The 17968-nt window shown below is 44.4% G+C and overlaps 1 protein-coding gene across 6 annotated transcripts in view; it reads right to left on the bottom strand.

The window, feature by feature from the left end:
• LOC112218787 (lysine-specific demethylase 7B) overlaps positions 1-17968 on the bottom strand; it is a 62030-nt gene that overhangs the window by 34193 nt on the left and 9869 nt on the right. For all 6 annotated transcript variants that reach the window (XR_002948664.2, XM_024379922.2, XM_024379924.2 and 3 more), the window contains exon 2: positions 3747-3832. Coding sequence is in view for 5 of the 6 variants with exons in the window: in XM_024379922.2 (XP_024235690.1) it covers positions 3747-3832 (86 nt within the window). In the remaining variant the exon portion in view is untranslated. The remainder of the gene's footprint in view (positions 1-3746; positions 3833-17968) is intronic.

The raw sequence follows: 17968 nt of genomic DNA, 5'->3' as shown, positions 1-17968 counted from the left end.
CAGTCGATGATATAGAATACAGTATATACGTATGCATATGAGATGAATAATGTAGGGTAAGTAACATTATATAAGGTAGCATTGTTTAAAGTGGCTAGTGATATATTTACATCATTTCCCATCAATTCCCATTATTAAAGTGGCTGGAGTTGAGTCAGTGTGTTGGCAGCAGCCACTCAATGTTAGTGGTGGCTGTTTAACAGTCTGATGGCCTTGAGTTAGAAGCTGTTTTTCAGTCTCTCGGTCCCAGCTTTGATGCACCTGTACTGACCTCGCCTTCTGGATGATAGCGGGGTGAACAGGCAGTGGCTCGGGTGGTTGATGTCCTTGATGATCTTTATGGCCTTCCTGTAACATCGGGTGGTGTAGGTGTCCTGGTGGGCAGGTAGTTTGCCCCCGGTGATGCGTTGTGCAGACCTCACTACCCTCTGGAGAGCCTTACGGTTGAGGGCGGAGCAGTTGCCGTACCAGGCGGTGATACAGCCCGCCAGGATGCTCTCGATTGTGCATCTGTAGAAGTTTGTGAGTGCTTTTGGTGACATGCCGAATTTCTTCAGCCTCCTGAGGTTGAAGAGGCGCTGCTGCGCCTTCTTCACGATGCTGTCTGTGTGAGTGGACCAATTCAGTTTGTCTGTGATGTATATGCCGAGGAACTTAAAACTTGCTACCCTCTCCACTACTGTTCCATCGATGTGTATAGGGGGGTGTTCCCTCTGCTGTTTCCTGAAGTCCACAATCATCTCCTTAGTTTTGTTGACGTTGAGTGTGAGGTTATTTTCCTGACACCACACTCCGAGGGCCCTCACCTCCTCCCTGTAGGCCGTCTCGTCGTTGTTGGTAATCAAGCCTACCACTGTTGTGTTGTCCGCAAACTTGATGATTGAGTTGGAGGCGTGCGTGGCCACGCAGTCGTGGGTGAACAGGGAGTACAGGAGAGGGCTCAGAACGCACCCTTGTGGGGCCCCAGTGTTGAGGATCAGCGGGGTGGAGATGTTGCCTACCCTCACCACCTGGGGGCGGCCCGTCAGGAAGTCCAGTACCCAGTTGCACAGGGCGGGGTCGAGACCCAGGGTCTCGAGCTTGATGACGAGCTTGCTCAGAACATGAGAACATATGAAAGCTGGTGGTTCCTTTTAACATGAGACTTCAATATTCCAAGGTAAGAGGTTTTAGGTTGTAGTTAATATAGTATTTATAGGACTCTCTCTCTCTATACCATTTGTATTTCATATACCTTAGACTATTGGATGTTCTTATAGGCATTTTGGTATTGCCAGTGTAACAGTATAGCTTCCGTCCCGCTCCTCGCCCCTACCTGGGCTCGAACCAGGAACACATCGACAACAGCTACCCTCGAAGCATTGTTACCCATCACTCCACAAAAGCCACGGCCCTTGCAGGGCAAAGGGAACAACGACTCCAAGTCTCAGAGCGAGTGACGTTTGAAATGCTATTTAGCGCGCACCCCGCTTACTAGCTAGCCATTTCACATCGGTTACACCAGCCTAATCTCGGGAGCTGATAGGCTTGAAGTCATAAACAGCCTAATGCTTGAAGCACAGCGAATAGCTGCTGGAAAAACGCAAGAAAGTGGTGTTTGAATGAATGATTACGAGCCTGCTACTGCCTACCACCGCTCAGTCAGACTGCTCAATCAAATATCAAATCATAGACTTAATTATAACACACAGAAATACGAGCGTTTGGTCATTAGTATGGTCGAATCCGGAAACTATCATTTCGAAAACAAAACATTTATTCTTTCAGTGAAATACGGAACCGTTCCGTATTTTATCTAATGGGTGGCATCCCTAAGTCTAAATATTGCTGTTACATTGTACAACCTTCAATGTTACGTCATAATTACGCAAAATTCTAGCAAACTAGTTCACAACGAGCCAGGCGGCCCAAACTGTTGCATATACCCTGACTCTGCGTGCAATGAACGCAAGAGAAGTGACAATTTCACCTGGTTAATATTGCCTGCTAACCTGGATTTCTTTTAGCTAAATATGCAGGTTTAAAAATATATAATTCTGTGTATTGATTTTAAGAAAGACATTGGCGTTTATGTTTAGGTACAGTCGTGCAACGATTGTGCTTTTTCGCAAATGTGCTTTTGTTAAATAATCCCCCGTTTGGCGAAGTTGGCTGTCTTTGTTAAGAATAAATAGTCTTCACACAGTTCACAATGGGCCAGGCGGCCCAAACTGCTGCATGTACTCTGTTGCAAGAGAAGTGACACAATTTACCAAGTTAAAATGAATTCATGTTAGCAGGCATATTAACTAAATATGCATGTAGAAAAGGCCCATGGAGTTGGTGGAATAATCCTTTAATTCATTGCCATTTACTCAGCTGGGCCAGGGGCGCTTTAATTAGGTCAGGTGGAAATGTCCGACAGATCTCTACTCCATAAAAGGAGGAAATTGCCATCGCCTGATCTCGCTGCTTTCTCTTCCTTAACTCCATCTGATCCAGAAGTTCTGTGCGTTCATGAATCCACTTAAGTCCACCGACTCTGTTACCTTTCATCTGAACTATCTGTTGCGATCCGGAGATGGGCCATCAGTTATTGTTTATAGTTATTACCGCGGAGCGCGGCTTGGAGTGCATGCTTCAAACATATTGTGTAATGTGAATTGTCAATGATCACGGCCCTACGGATCCTCATAGGCCAATTATGCAATTGATATGGTTCATATGTATTGAAATTAATTATATGTACACATGAAGACAATTGAAAGAGTGAAATGAGAAACGTCATTGTTTGCTAACTGATTGACTTTGATTATGGGGATTATAGATTGTATAACCATTCACTGTTTGTATTCGTTCATAATTTATGATAAATAGTTATGAGCCTAAATGACTCACGGATGATTACTATTGACTTCTTAATGAACTGGACTGTTGAATTCCCTAAATTATGTTAATAATGAATGATATGATTTGATCTTTTGATTATGAATTTGATTGGATACATGTTATTTGTTTCCTTTGTGATGCAGCACAGACTACTCAGTAAATATACCACTTTATGGTTAAAGGAATTCCTGCCTCAGTCTCACGTGACCACCTGTTCACCTTCACTGTCAGTCATCCTACCTGTCCAGCTACCCACACAGATTCCACTAATCTTTCATGCAGGTTTAAAAATATATACTTGTGTATTGATTTTAAGAAAGGCATTGATGTTTATGGTTAGGTACACATTGGAGCAACGACAGTCCTTTTTCGTGAATGCGCACTGCATTGATTATATGCAACGCAGGACACGCTAGATAAACTAGTAATATCATCAACCATGTGTAGTTAACTAGTGATTATGATTGATTGTTTTTTTTATAAGATAAGTTTAATACTAGCTAGCAACTTACATTGGCTTCTTACTGCATTTGAGTAACAGGCAGGCTCCTCGTGGAGTGCAATGAAAGGCAGGTGGTTAGAGCGTTGGACTAGTTAACTGTAAGGTTGCAAGATTGAATCCCCGAGCTGACAAGGTAAAAATCTGTCGTTCTGCCCCTGAACAAGGCAGTTAACCCACCGTTCCAAGGCCGTCATTGAAAATAAGAATGTGTTCTTAACTGGTTTGCCTAGTTAAATAAAGGATAAATATAAGGTGTAAAAAATAAATAAATAAATAGGCCAAATCGGTGTCCAAAAATACCGATTTCCGATTGTTATGAAAACTTGAAATCTGCCCCTCCGATTAATCGGTCGACCTCTAGTGGGGTGGTACTTACTCAAGCAGGGTCCGTGTTGGACATCACAGTTGGGACAGTGGTAAACATCGATGTCAACGGCATGGTGCTCTTCCACTTGGACACAGCTGGGGCAAGAAGAGAAAAAGGAGACATTTTAGACTCAGTTAATGGAAATAAGCACATACTCAACACAAAATTCCACATCTCTAGAAAATATTTACTTAAAGATAAAACGCAACATGCAACAATTTCTAAGATTTCACTGAGTTATTTTTTATTTATTTAACCAAGCAAGCCAGTTAAGAACAAATTCTTATTTACAATGACGGCCTACAGCAGGCCAAACCCGGACGACGCCGGGTCGAATCAAATCTTGGAAAATGAGAAATGCTCACTAACAGGGATGTAAACAAATATGTGCATAACATTTTAAAGAAATAAGGCTTTTGTGCATATGAAACATTTCTGGGATCTTTTATTTGACCTCATGAAACATGGGACCAACACTTTCCATGTTGCATTTATATTTATGTTAAGTATAGTTTAAAGTTAGGAAGTGATCCAACATCACCCTCAACACTCCTATTATTCTTTGTCATTAACTGTCCCTTTGATATTGTAAATATATAACTGTTGCAAATTATAAATACTTCCCCTCTCATTCAAAACGGGATCCAGCCGAGTGGTCAACCAACTACGAAACACATCAACAGCCATCTGTAGTAGGCAGGGATAGGGACGAAGCGGAAGTGTCAAATTTGTCTTATTTGAACTTGTGAGCTGTGTTTAGCTTCAGGAATGCAGGGAATCCAAATCTAAACAGGGCTTTCTCCAAATCACATAAAGAAGCTTTAAAAAAGTTTTCAGCTCACTTCCTTTCATATACATATACTGTCATCCCAATCCAATGTCACATAAGGACATCATATTCCTCAAGTCATTTTGACTAGGCTACCTTAGGCACCATTCAAAAGAAATTAGCTATTTTAAGTGTTAAACCAGCTTGCCTCAGAGCCTCATAAGCCTGCAGAGTAATGATCTCCAGAGGGTTCCACTGGCTTCAGCTATGGAAACAGTTGCCAAGGGGAAGTTAAGACAACTTCAACCCCCTCAGTGCAAAGTGAGACCTAGATATATGCCACTCACTCAGCTGGAGAATTTCCATCACTTCCAGAGCAGTGCTATGCAATGCAGCAAGCATGAAACTAACAGAACGGAATACTTTCATTCACAACGCTGAGGGCAACACAGGCAGGCCCCCTGAGCCCTGTCAACCTAAAATAGCAGGAATATATGGACATTGAAAAGTCACAAAACATAGTTTTATTCTGTGTGAAAATTTGTTGAGCAGCAACTAGTGTGGACGGACTGGAGCTCTGACGTCATAGCGACAATGTGTGTAATTACGGGCTATTCTTTGGGTGCTGAAATCAGTCATTTTTGATAAAATTAAGTTGTGTGACGTCCACACTAGTCACCGCTCAACTCCATCGTGAATCGTTAAGTTTGGACGCGAGTTACCCTCCTATGCTCTGGGAATAACTGAGTGGTCCCCCCCATGGTGGTTTAACCTCAGACACGGGCTGAGTTGTGGCTCCAGATGTTTGAGGGCTGTGTTTGGCATTGCCTGGGGCATTGGTGGGAAGGGGGCATCCATGAAGCCACCGAGAGTGGAGCGCAAACAGCTTCTGCTCAGTGCCCGAGAAGAGAGCCTGGGAGCAGTGCCCGAGAAGAGAGCCTGGGAGCAGTGCCCGAGAAGAGAGCCTGGGAGCAGTGCCCGAGAAGAGAGCCTGGGAGCAGTGCCCGAGAAGAGAGCCTGGGAGCAGTGCCCGAGAAGAGAGCCAGGGAGCAGTGCCCGAGAAGAGAGCCTGGGAGCAGTGCCCGAGAAGAGAGCCTGGGAGCAGTGCCCGAGAAGAGAGCCTGGGTGCAGTGCCCGAGAAGAGAGCCTGGGTGCAGTGCCCGAGAAGAGAGCCTGGGTGCAGTGCCCGAGAAGAGAGCCTGGGTGCAGTGCCCGAGAAGAGAGCCTGGGTGCAGTGCCCGAGAAGAGAGCCTGGGTGCAGTGCCCGAGAAGAGAGCCTGGGTGCAGTGCCCGAGACGAGAGCCTGGGAGCAGCTCTAGCTGATACCTGCTTTGATCTGAGCGTGATTGCAGGAAACAAGGGAAGCTGTAAACAAATCAGAACCATTATGTCAGAAAAGCAGGCTGCCTCTGGGATGGCCATAGGATTTAGGCTTCACCCACGCTTTTTTTAACCCACTTCACCTGTAACATCAATTAAGGTTACCAGTGCTGCCACACATTGGCTAACCGGGCTACCTGCATTGTGTCCCATCCACCACCCGCCAACCCCTCTTTTACGCTACTGCTACTCTGTCAATCATATATGCATAGTCACTTAAACCATATCTACATACTACCTCAATCAGCCTGACTAACCGGTGTCTGTATGTAGCCTCGCTACTGTATATAGCCTGTCTTTTTACTGTTGTTTTATTTCTTTACCTACCCATTGTTCACCTAATTCCTTTTTTGCACTATTGGATACAGCCTGTAAGTAAGTATTTCACTGTAAGGTCTACTACACCTGTTGTATTCGGCGCACGTGACAAATAAACTTGATTTAGTGTGTTTTAACGATGCTATGAAAAGAGTGAGTGTCTTGACACCACCACTCATTTGTCATCTTATTTCAGCTAGGCCACATCTTGCCCCCCGAACACGGGTAACTAAGCATACAGTAACAGTGTATGTTGTTGAGAATGTTTGGCTCGGAGAGACTGTACGGAACCGACTACAACCCACACCCACACACCTCCTTACGTTATGACTGCAGTCATGCATCAGAATAGTGGGCCCTATATTTTTTCATTCCACTACTTCCAATCACTCTATTGCGGAGCTCCCCAGGGGTGTGTGCTCAGTCCCCTCCTGTACTCCCTGTTCACCCATGACTGCATGGCCAGGCACGACTCCAATACCATCATTAAGTTTGCTGATGACAGAACAGTGGTAGGCCTGATCTACGAAGAGACAGCCTATTGGGAGGTGGTCAGAGATCTGAACGGGTGGTGCCAGAATAACAACCAATCCCAACTTAACCAAGACTAAGGAGACGATTGTGGACTACAGGAAAAGGAGCACCGAGCACATACCCATTCTCATCGACAGGGCTGTAGTGGAGCAGGTTGAGAGCTTCAAATTCCTTGGTGTCCACATCAACAACAAACTAGATTGGTCCAAACACACCAAGACAGTGAAGAGGGCACGACAAAGCCTATGCCCCCTCAGGAAACTAAAAATATTTGTCATGGGTCCTGAGATCCTCAAAAGGTTCTACATCTGCAACATCGAGAGCATCCTGACCGGTTGCATCACTGCCTGGTACGGCAATTGCTCGGCCTCCGACCGCAAGGCACTTCAGAGAGTAGTGCATACGGCCCAGTACATCACCGGGGCAAAGCTGCCTGCCATCCAGGACCTCTAACACCAGGAGGTGTTAGATGACCAACCAGTGCTCCCACACATTGGCTAACCGGGCTATCTGCATTGTGTTCCACCACCCACCAACCCCTCTTTTTACGCTTCTGCTACTCTCATTATATATGCATATAGTCACTTTAACGATACCTTCATGTACATACTACCTCAATAAGGCTGACTAACAGGTGTCTGTATATAGCCTTTCTACTCTTTTTCAAATGTCTTTTTACTGTTGTTTTATTTCTTTACTTACCTATACACACACACACACACACACCTTTTTCCCCCACACCATTGGTTAGAGCCTGGAAGTAAGCATTTCACTGTAAGGTTTATACCTGTTGTATTCGGCGCACGTGACAAATAAACTTTGATTGTGAAAGACACAGAGCTATTAACAATTCGCAGCTCAGATTGTTTGCGGAGCAGGCTAATGATGAAACCACCACTCTCTCAGGAAACCAGTAGGTATGTATGTCACAGTGAAAGGAATTCCTGACTTAGTGTAGGACATTCAGGCTGGTTCAAAGGAGGAAGTGGAGATCTTACTCCCAATGAGTAAGTTTTAGGCTGGGCATAAGAGGAAAATGCACTAACAATTTTACTGTACTATGAAAGGGGAGAAGACAAGGCAGTTTGGCTAAGCAACAGAGTAGACCTATATCCTACAAGAAGAGCAACAGAACAAATCAAAATAGGATATGGTTTCCCACTGTAAGGGGCAAATAAATAAACCGCAACCACAGACAATACTGTACTCAACACCCTGTCTGGCTCACCACCAACCAGAGCTAGTGACGTGCTTTGTTCTCATCTCCTCTTCGGATATGGAGTAAAATTATGCAACTTTCTCAGTGAGGACATCCAGATCACTCCTGTGGCTGGGATGCTCTAGCGGCAGGAAGCCAAACACACACACTACCTCAGTGAGAGGGAGCTTACAGAGGCAGACAAAGCATGGAGCATGATGGGAGCAATGAGCATGTGATGGGGATCCAGTGGTGAGCTCTGCTCTTTTCTGGCACCATGGTTACCCCAGTCTCTCCTGTTCATTAAACCCTCAATATATGATCATTCCTGGGAGTCTAGCCTGCTCATCATCATCATCATCTTCATCGTGAGAGACACACCAGGTACAAAACAGGATTTGAATATATTTTATGAACACAGATACTTCTTACTCTCACTAACAGTCTGTTGGATTTGCACCTTGCATGGCTGCTGTTGCAGTTGTATTGCACCATTGTGGTTGTGGGAGGGAGAGATCATCTTTGGCAAAAACAAAGACTAGAGATGACAAAAACAGTCCTGGCTGCACATTAGTATTATTTTGAATTGAATGTGAAGCAGGGGTGTTCTGGTGGATGATCCCATTAAAATAAAATAAAAATACTGATGAAATACCAAGGATAAAGATTGCATTTCAAGAAACACTCATGTATAGCAAGCCAGACAGAAAACAGAAACAAGTGCATTACTGTTGACCCCTGGCTGCACGAGTCATGCCTTAAAATGCCTAAATCCCTCCAGAGTGTGATGGTCGGTGCATGAAAAGGAGATAATGGGGGACTGCCTGCCAAGAGAGAGGGGGGATTCAAGCAGCACTAGCAAGGTACATAACTAAGCAGCACTCCAGAGAGAGATAGGGAGCCAATGAGGGTGAAATTCTCTTCTTCTGCACAAGAGCCCACTGACAGATTGACGATTTGTCGCCTCATTGCCTCCACACTAAAGAGACCTACCGTCTTGTCTGAGTGGTGTAGTTCATTAGTCAGATGTGCAGCCAGAGGTTCATTGTGTCTGTCTTTATTAGTAGTAACCATGAGGAAATGGTTCCAAAATTCAGCTAGAAGAAACAGGTTTGTGTCAGATGGTGCACAAGAGAATCTTGGAGAGCAGGGTTAGTGGGGGTCATCAGGTTAGCATTGTGAATGTGCACACACCTGGGTGGGTTCACTTATGAAGCACCAATGCCACCCTACTTCAGCCCCCGCTGGCCTGATGTCAAAACATTTTCACTGCATATTTCCCCCTGGCTTCCGCATTGAGAAGCAAGTCTAAACAAATAAAGCAATCTGTCAGAGGCAGAAGGCTGCCCTGTGCATCACCTAGCTTTATGGTTGCCCAACAAAGATGTCTCCATGGTGACAGCAGACACAATGGCAGCGTTCAGAGTCTTACTGTACAATACCTCCGCTCACACACCTATACAGGCTGACTGAAGCTGCAGCCCCATACCGGTATTCTAGAGAAAGCTGAATGTTTGTGGATAAAGCTAGTGGACAGTCCAAAATGATGTTCAAATTCAATTATTTCAAAAACAATTTAAATAAAATTTGATTTGTCAAATGCATGCGTTGTAAAAATTAAAAAATTTAAAAAAAGAGAAAAAAATAAAATAATAATAATAATAATAATAATAATAATAATAATAATACTACTACTACTACTACTACTACTACTACTACTACTACAGGTGTCCGTCTTATGGTACCTTCAGGTGTTTGGAACATGGTACCTTCAGGCGTTTGGAAATTGCTCCCAAGGATGAGCCAGACTTGTGGAGGTCTACAAAAATATTTCTGAAGTCTTGGCTGATTTCTTTTGAATTTCCCATGATGTCAAGCAAAGAGGCACTGAGTTTGAAGGTAGGCCTTGAAATACATCCACAGGTTCACCGCCAATTGACTCAAATTATGTCAATTAGCCTATCAGAAGCTTCTAAAGCCATGACATTTTCTGGAATTTTCCAATATGTTTAAAGGCACAGTCAACTTAGTGTATGTAAACTTCTGAACCACTGGAATTGTGATACAGTGAAATAATCTGTCTGTAAACAATTGATGGAAAAATGACTTGTGTCATGCAAAGTAGATGTCCTAACCGACTTGCCAAAACTATAGTTTGTTAACAAGAAATGTGTGGAGTGGTTGAAAAACAAGTTTTAATGACTCCAACCTAAGTGTATGTAAACCTCCGACTTCAACTGTATAAATATATGGATGAGCGATGGCCAGGAGGCATAGGCAAGATGCAATAGTTGGTATAAGATACAGTATATACACATCTGAGATGAATAATATTTACATATCTTACATTACTCAAGTGTAATTGTTTAAAGTGACTGACTAGTCTGAAGGCAGCAGCCTCTCCGAGTTAGTGATTGCTGTCTGATGGCCTTGAGATAGAAGCTGTTTTTCAGTCTCTCGGTCCCAGCTTTGATACACCTGTATGGACTTTGCCTTCTGGATGGTAGCGGGGTGAACAGGCAGTGGCTCGGGTGGTTGTTGTCCTTGATCTTTTTGGACTTCCTGTGACATCGGGTGCTGTAGGTGTCCAAGAGGGCAGGTTTGCCCCCGGTGATGTGTTGCGCAGACAGCACCACCCTCTGGAGAGCCTTGCGGTTGAGGGCGGTGCAGTTGCTGTACCAGGCGGTGATACAGCTCAACAGGATGCTCTTAATTGTGCATCTGTAAAACTTTGTCAGGGTTTTTCCTTCAGCCTCCTGAGGTCGAAGAGGTGCTGTTGCGCCTTCACCATGCTGTCTGTGTGGGTGGACCATTTCAGATAGTCTGTGATGTGTATGCCGAGGAACTTTAAAAACAAAAACTTTCCACCTTCTCCACTACTGTCCCTTCGATATGGATAGGGGGTGCTCCCCTGCTGTTTCCTGAAGTCCACGATCATCTCCTTTGTTTTGTAGACGTTGAGTGAGAGGTTGTTTTCCTGACACTACACTGTGCCCTCACCTCCTCTGTAGGCTGTCTCGTCATTGTTGGTAATCAAGCAAAATTTTTAAAACCCCGTTTCTTCCCAATTTCATGGCATCCAATTGGTAGTTAGTCTTGTCTCATCGTGGCAACTCCCGTACAGACTCGGGAGAGGCGAAGGTCGAGAGCCGCAAATCCTCCGAAATACAACACAACCAAGCTGCACTGCTTCTTGACACAATGCCCACGGAAGCCAGCCACACTGATGTGTAGGAGGAAACACTGTGCACCTGGCGACGGTGTAAGCGTGCACTGCACCCAGCTCGCCACAGCCAAACCCTCACGACGCTGGGCCAATTGTGCGCCGCCCCATGGGTCTCCAGGTCACGGCCGGCTGTGACAGAGCCTGGACTCGAACCCAGAATCTCTAGTGGCACAGCAAACACTGAAATGCAGTGCCTTAGAGCACAGCGCCACTCTGGAGGCTGTGTCGTCTGCAAACTTGATGATCGAGTTGGAGGCGTGCATGGCCACGGAGTCATGGGTGAACAGGGAGTACAGGAGAGAGCTGAGCACGCACCCTTGTTGGGCCCCAGTGTTGAGGGTCAGCGAAGATGTTGTTTCCTAGCTTCACCACCTGGGGACAGCCCGTCAAAGTCCAGGACCCAATTGCACAGCGCAGGGTCCTGGACTTTCTGTTAAGCTGGAGACCCAGGGCCTCCAGCTTAATGATGAGCTTGGATGATCCTATGGTGTTGAATGCTGAGCTGTAGTCAATGAACAGCATTCTTACATAGGTATTCCTTTTGTCCAGATAGGATAGGGCAGTGTGATGGCAATTGCATCGTCTGTGGACCTGTTGAGGCGGCATGCAAACTGAAGTGGGTCTAGGGTGGCAGGTAAGGTGGAGGTGATATTATACTTGACTAGTCTCTCGGTGCATGTCACGATGACAGAAGTGAATGCTATGGGGCGATAGTCATTTAGTTCAGTTACCTTTGCCTTCTTGGGTACAGGAACAATGGTGGCCATCTTGAAGCATGTGGGGACAGCAGACTGGGATAGGGACCGATTGAATATGCCCGTAAACACACCAGCCAGCTGGTCTGCACATGCTCTGAGGATGCGGCTAGGGATGTCGACTGGGCCAGCAGCCTTGCACGTTTAAATGTCTCACTCACGTTGGCCATGGAGAAGGAGAGCCCACGGTCCTTGTTAGTGGGCCGCGTCAGTGACACTGTATTATCCTCAGAGGGCAAAGGTGTTTAGTTTGTGTAGAAGCAATACGTCAGTGTCCGTGACGTGGCATGTTTTCTTTTTGTAGTCCGTAATTGCTTTCAAAAGTTTGGGGTCACTTAGAAATGTCCTTGTTTTTGATAGAAAAGCTCATTTTATTTGTCCATTAAAATAACATTGAATTGATCAACAATACAGTGTAGATATTGTTAAATGTTGTAAATAACTATTGTAGCTGGAAACAGCATATTTTTTTATGGAATATCTACATAGGCCCATTATCAGCAACCATCACTCCTGTGTTCCAATGGCACGTTGTGTTAGCTAATCCAAGTTTATAATTTTAAAAAAGGCTAATTGATCATTATAAAACACTTTTGCAATTATGTTAGCACAGCTGAAAACTGTTGTGCTGATTAGTTTGAGAAACAGACAACACAAGTCCTCAACTTCATTAAATAGTACCTGCAAAACACCAGTCTCAATGTCAACAATGAAGAGGCAACTCCGGGATGCTGGCCTTCTTGGCAGCGTTCCTCTGTCCAGTGTCTGTTCTTTTGCCCATCTTAATCCTTTACTGGCCAGTCAGATACGGCTTTTTCTTTGCAACTCTGCCTAGAAGACTAGCATCCCGGAGTCGCCTCTTCACTGGTGTTTACGGGTACTATTTAATGAAGCAGCCAGTTGAGGACTTGTGAGGCGTCTGTTTCTCAAACTAGACACTAATGTACCTGCTCTTGCTCAGTTGTGCACCGGAGCCTCCCACTCTTTCTATTCTGATTAAAGCCGGTTTGCGCTGTTCTGTGAAGGGAGTACACAGCGCTGTACGAGATCTTCAGTTTCTTGGCAATTTCTCGCATGGAATAGCCTTCATTTATTTTTTGGTGTATTTTCAACTATTTTTTCTCCCCAATTTCGTGGTATCCAACTGCTTGGGTTGTGTTTCGGGGGACGCATGGCTCTCGACCTTCGCCTCTCCCGAGTCCGTCTCATCGCTACAACTCCCGTACGGACTCAGAGGAGAGGTGAAGGTCGAGAGCCATGCGTCCTCCGAAACACAACAAACCGCACTGCTTCTTGACACAATGCCCATCCAACCCGGAAGCCAGCCACACCAATGTGTCGGAGGAAACCCCATACACCTGTCAGCGTGCACTGCGCCCAGCCTGCCACAGGAGTCGCTAGTGCGCGATGAGACAAGGATATCCCTGCTGGCCAAACTCTCACCTAACACGGACGATGCTGGGCCAATTGTGCGCTGCCTCATGGGCCTCCTGGTCGCGGCCGGCTGCGACAGAGCCTGGACTCAAACCCAGAATCTCTAGTGGCACAGCTAGCACTGCAATGCATTGCCTTACACCACTGCGTCACTCGGGAGGCCTAGCCTTCATTTCTAAGAACAAGAATAGACTGACGAGTTTCAGAAGAAGGTTATTTGTTTCTGGACATTTTGAGCCTGTAATCTAACTTACAAAAGCTGATGCTCTAAATACTCAACTAGTCTAAAGAAAGCCACATTTATTGCTTCTTTAAATCAGCACAACAGGTTTTCAGCTGTGCTTACAGAGGTCCATTATCAGCAACCATCACTCCTGTGTTCCAATGGCACATTTGGTTAGCTAATCCAAGTTTATAATTTTAAAAGGCTAATTTAAAACAAAGGCCAAAAAGGCTAAAAACTGTTGAACGGTAGTGTACGTCTCGTTACTGAGCCGTTGAATTGCGACTCCACTCTGTCCCTACACCGACATTTGACTGCCTTGCGGAGGGAATAACTACACTGGTTTATGTTCGGCCATATTCCCAGTCCTCTTTCCATGGTTAAATGAGGCGGTTCGCGCTTTCAGTTTTGTGCAAATTCCACCATCCTCCACGGTTTTTGTTTAGGGTAGGTTTTTAGTCACAGTGGGTACAACATTTCCAATGCACTTCCTTATGAACTCACTCACCGAGTCAGCATATAGATTGATGTTGTTATCCTTGGCTGCCTGGAACATTTCCCAGTCCGCGTGATCAAAACAATCTTGAAGCGAGGATTCCGATTGGTCAGACCAGCGTTGAACGGTTCTCTTCACTGGTATATCCAGTTTGAGTTTCTGTCTATTGGACGGTAGGAGCAAGATGGAGTCGTGGTCGGACCAAAAAAGCCGATACCGATTAAAATAGGCCTATTTAATTTATTTGTAATAATGACAATTACAACAATACTGAATGAACACTTATTTTAACTAAATATAATACATAAATAAAATCAATTTAGACTCAAGTAAATAATGAAACCTGTTCAATTTGGTTTAAAAAATGCAAAAACGTTGAAGAAAGTAAAAGTGCAATATGTGCCATGTAAGAAAGCTAACATTTCAGTTCCTTGCTCAGAACATGAGAACACATGAAAGCTGGTGGTTCCTTTTAACATGAGTCTTCAATATTCCCAGGTAAGAAGTTTTATGTTGTAGTTATTATAGGACTATTTCCCTCTATACCATTTGTATTTAATTAACCTTTGACTATTGGATGTTCTTATAGGCACTTTAGTATTGCCAGTGTAACAGTATACAGTGGGGCAAAAAAGTATTTAGTCAGCCACCAATTGTGCAAGTTCTCCCACTTAAAAAGATGAGGCCTGTAATTTTCATCATAGGTACACTTCAACTATGACAGGCAAAATGAGAAAAGAAAATCCAGAAAATCATATTGTAGGATTTTTAATGAATTTATTTGCAAATTATGGTAGAAAAGAAGTATTTGGTCACCTACAAACAAGCAAGATTTCTGGCTCTCACAGACCTAGAACTTCTTCTTTAAGAGGCTCCTCTGTCCTCCACTCGTTACCTGTATTAATGGCACCTGTTTGAACTTGTTATCAGTATAAAAGACACCTGTCCACAACCTCAAACAGTCACACTCCAAACTCCACTATGGCCAAGACCAAAGAGCTGTCAAAGGACACCAGAAACAAAATTGTAGACCTGCACCAGGCTGGGAAGACTGAATCTGCAACTGGTAAGCAGCTTGGATTGAAGAAATCAACTGTGGGAGCAATTGTTAGGAAATGAAAGACATACAAGACCACTGATAATCTCCCTCGATCTGGGGCTCCACGCAAGATCTCACCCCGTGGGGTCAAAATGATCACAAGAACAGTGAGCAAAAATCCCAGAACCACACTGGGGGGACCTAATAAAATGACCTGCAGAGAGCTGGGACCAAAGTAACAAAGCCTACCATCAGTAACACACTACGCCGCCAGGGACTCAAATCCTGCAGTGCCAGACGTGTCCCCCTGCTTAAACCAGTACATGTCCAGGCCCGTCTGAAGTTTGCTAGAGAGCATTTGGATGATCCAGAAGAAGATTGGGAAAATGTCATATGGTCAGATGAAACCAAAATATAACTTTTTGGTAAAACCTCAACTCGTCGTGTTTGGAGGACAAAGAATGCTGAGTTGCATCCAAAGAACACCATACCTACTGTGAGGCATGGGGGTGGAAACATCATGCTTTGGGGCTGTTTTTCTGCAAAGGGACCAGGACAACTGATCCGTGTAAAAGAAAGAATGCATGGGGCCATGTATCGTGAGATTTTGAGTGAAAACCTCCTTCCATCAGCAAGGGCATTGAAGATGAAACGTGGCTGGGTCTTTCAGCATGACAATGATCCCAAACACACCGCCCGGGCAATGAAGGAGTGGCTTCGCAAGAAGCATTTCAAGGTCCTGGAGTGGCCTAGCCAGTCTCCAGATCTCAACCCCATAGAAAATCTTTGGAGGGAGTTGAAAGTCCGTGTTGCCCAGCAACAGCCCCAAAACATCACTGCTCTAGAGGAGATCTGCATGGCGGAATGGGCCAAAATACCAGCAACAGTGTGTGAAAACCTTGTGAAGACCTACAGAAAACGTTTGACCTCTGTCATTGCCAACAAAGGGTATATAACAAAGTATTGCGAAACTTTTGTTATTGACCAAATACTTATTTTCCAACATAATTTGCAAATAAATTCATAAAAATCCTAATGTGATTTTCTGGATTTTTCCCTCATTTTGTCTGTCATAGTTGAAGTGTACCTATGATGAAAATTACAGGCCTCTCATCTTTTAAAGTGGGAGAACTTGCAGAATTGGTGGCTGACTAAAATACTTTTTTGCCCCACTGTAGCTTCCTCCCTGGGCTCGAACCAGCAACAACAACAGCCACCATCGAAGCAGCGTTACCCATGCAGAGCAAGGGGAACTACTAGAAGGCTCAGAGCGAGTGACGTTTGAAACGCTATTAGCGTGCACGAACTAGCCAGCCATTTCACTTCGGTTACACCAGCCTCATCTCGGGAGTTGACAGGCTTGAAGTCCTAAACAGCACAATGCTTGACGCATAACGAAGAACTGCTGGCAAAACCACCGCTCAGTCAGATACTTAGATACTTGTATGCTCAGTCAGATTATATGCGACGCAGGACACGCTAGATAATATCTAGTAATATCATCAACCATGTGTAGTTAACTAGTGATTATGATTGATTGATAAAAAATAAATGTATAAGATAAGTTTAATGCTCGCTAGCAACTTACCTTGGCTTACAGCATTCGGGTAACAGGCAGTCTCCTTGTGAAGTGCAACGAGAGACAGGCAGGTCGTTATTGCGTTGGACTAGTTAACTGTAAGGTTGCAAGATTGGATCCCGCGAGCTGATAATGTGAAAATCTGTCGTTCTACCCCTGAACGAGGCAGTTATCCCACCGTTCCTAGGCCGTCATTGAAAATAAGAATGTTTTCTTAACTGACCTGACTAGTTAAAAATAAAATTAAAATAAAAAAATCGGCGCCCAAAAAATACCGATTTTCGAACGTTATGAAAACTTGAAATCGGCCCTAATTAATCGGCCATTCCGATTAATCGGTTGACCTCTAGTATATACACAGCTGTGACGATATCTGACGAGAATTCTCTTGGGAGATAATATGGTCGGCATTTGATTGTAAGGAATTCTAAGTCGAGTGAACAGAGGACTTGAGTTCTTGTATGTTGTTATGGTTACACCATGAGTCATTAATCATGAAGCATACACCCCCGCCCTTCTTCCCAGAGAGATGTTTATTTCTGTCAGCGCGAAGCATGAAGAATATTACATTCTCTGATGTCTTTCTGGAAGGCAACCCATGCCCTAATTTCATCCACCTTGTCTAGAGACTGGACATTGGCAAGTAGTATACACTGAAGCGGTGGGGGGTGTGCACGCCTTCGAAGCCTGACCAGGTGGCTGCTTAGTCTGTGGCGACGTTGTTTTGGGTCGGCCTCTGGATTTAGATCCAATGTCCTGGTTGGTGGTCCAAACAAAGGATCCGCTTCAGGAAAGACGTATTCCTGGTCGTAATGTTGGTAAATTGACGTCGCTCTTATATCCAATAGTTCTTCCCAGCTGTATGTAATTAGACTTAAGATTTTCTGGGCTAACAATGTAAGAAATAACACTATATATTTATTTATTTATAATACTGCATAGTTTCCTAAGGACTCGAAGCGAGGCGACCATATCTGTCGGCACCATCACCAATGAGACGGGTGGTGATCACTTGATTGACAGTGTCGTGGTCCAATGACCACCTATCGTTTTGAAACACAGTTAGCTAGATACTCATGAAAAGCGAAGCTCATTGGCTATGTGATCGCCATTTGTATGACAAACGGCTGTTATGCTGGATCTCTGCGTAACACGGTTCATTCCCAATTTGGAGGAAAAAATGTATATATTTTAAAATAAATTAAATCGACAGGACATTTACGTTACACAGCGGTTCACTACCTAATAGAAACTTCTCAAAACTGAAAAAGTACAACATG

The sequence above is a fragment of the Oncorhynchus tshawytscha genome, linkage group LG19 (genome assembly GCF_018296145.1).
Source record: "Oncorhynchus tshawytscha isolate Ot180627B linkage group LG19, Otsh_v2.0, whole genome shotgun sequence".
NCBI lineage: Eukaryota > Metazoa > Chordata > Actinopteri > Salmoniformes > Salmonidae > Oncorhynchus > Oncorhynchus tshawytscha.
Note: the sequence above shows the minus strand (reverse complement) of the source record. Positions and strands in the feature narration are given on the sequence as shown.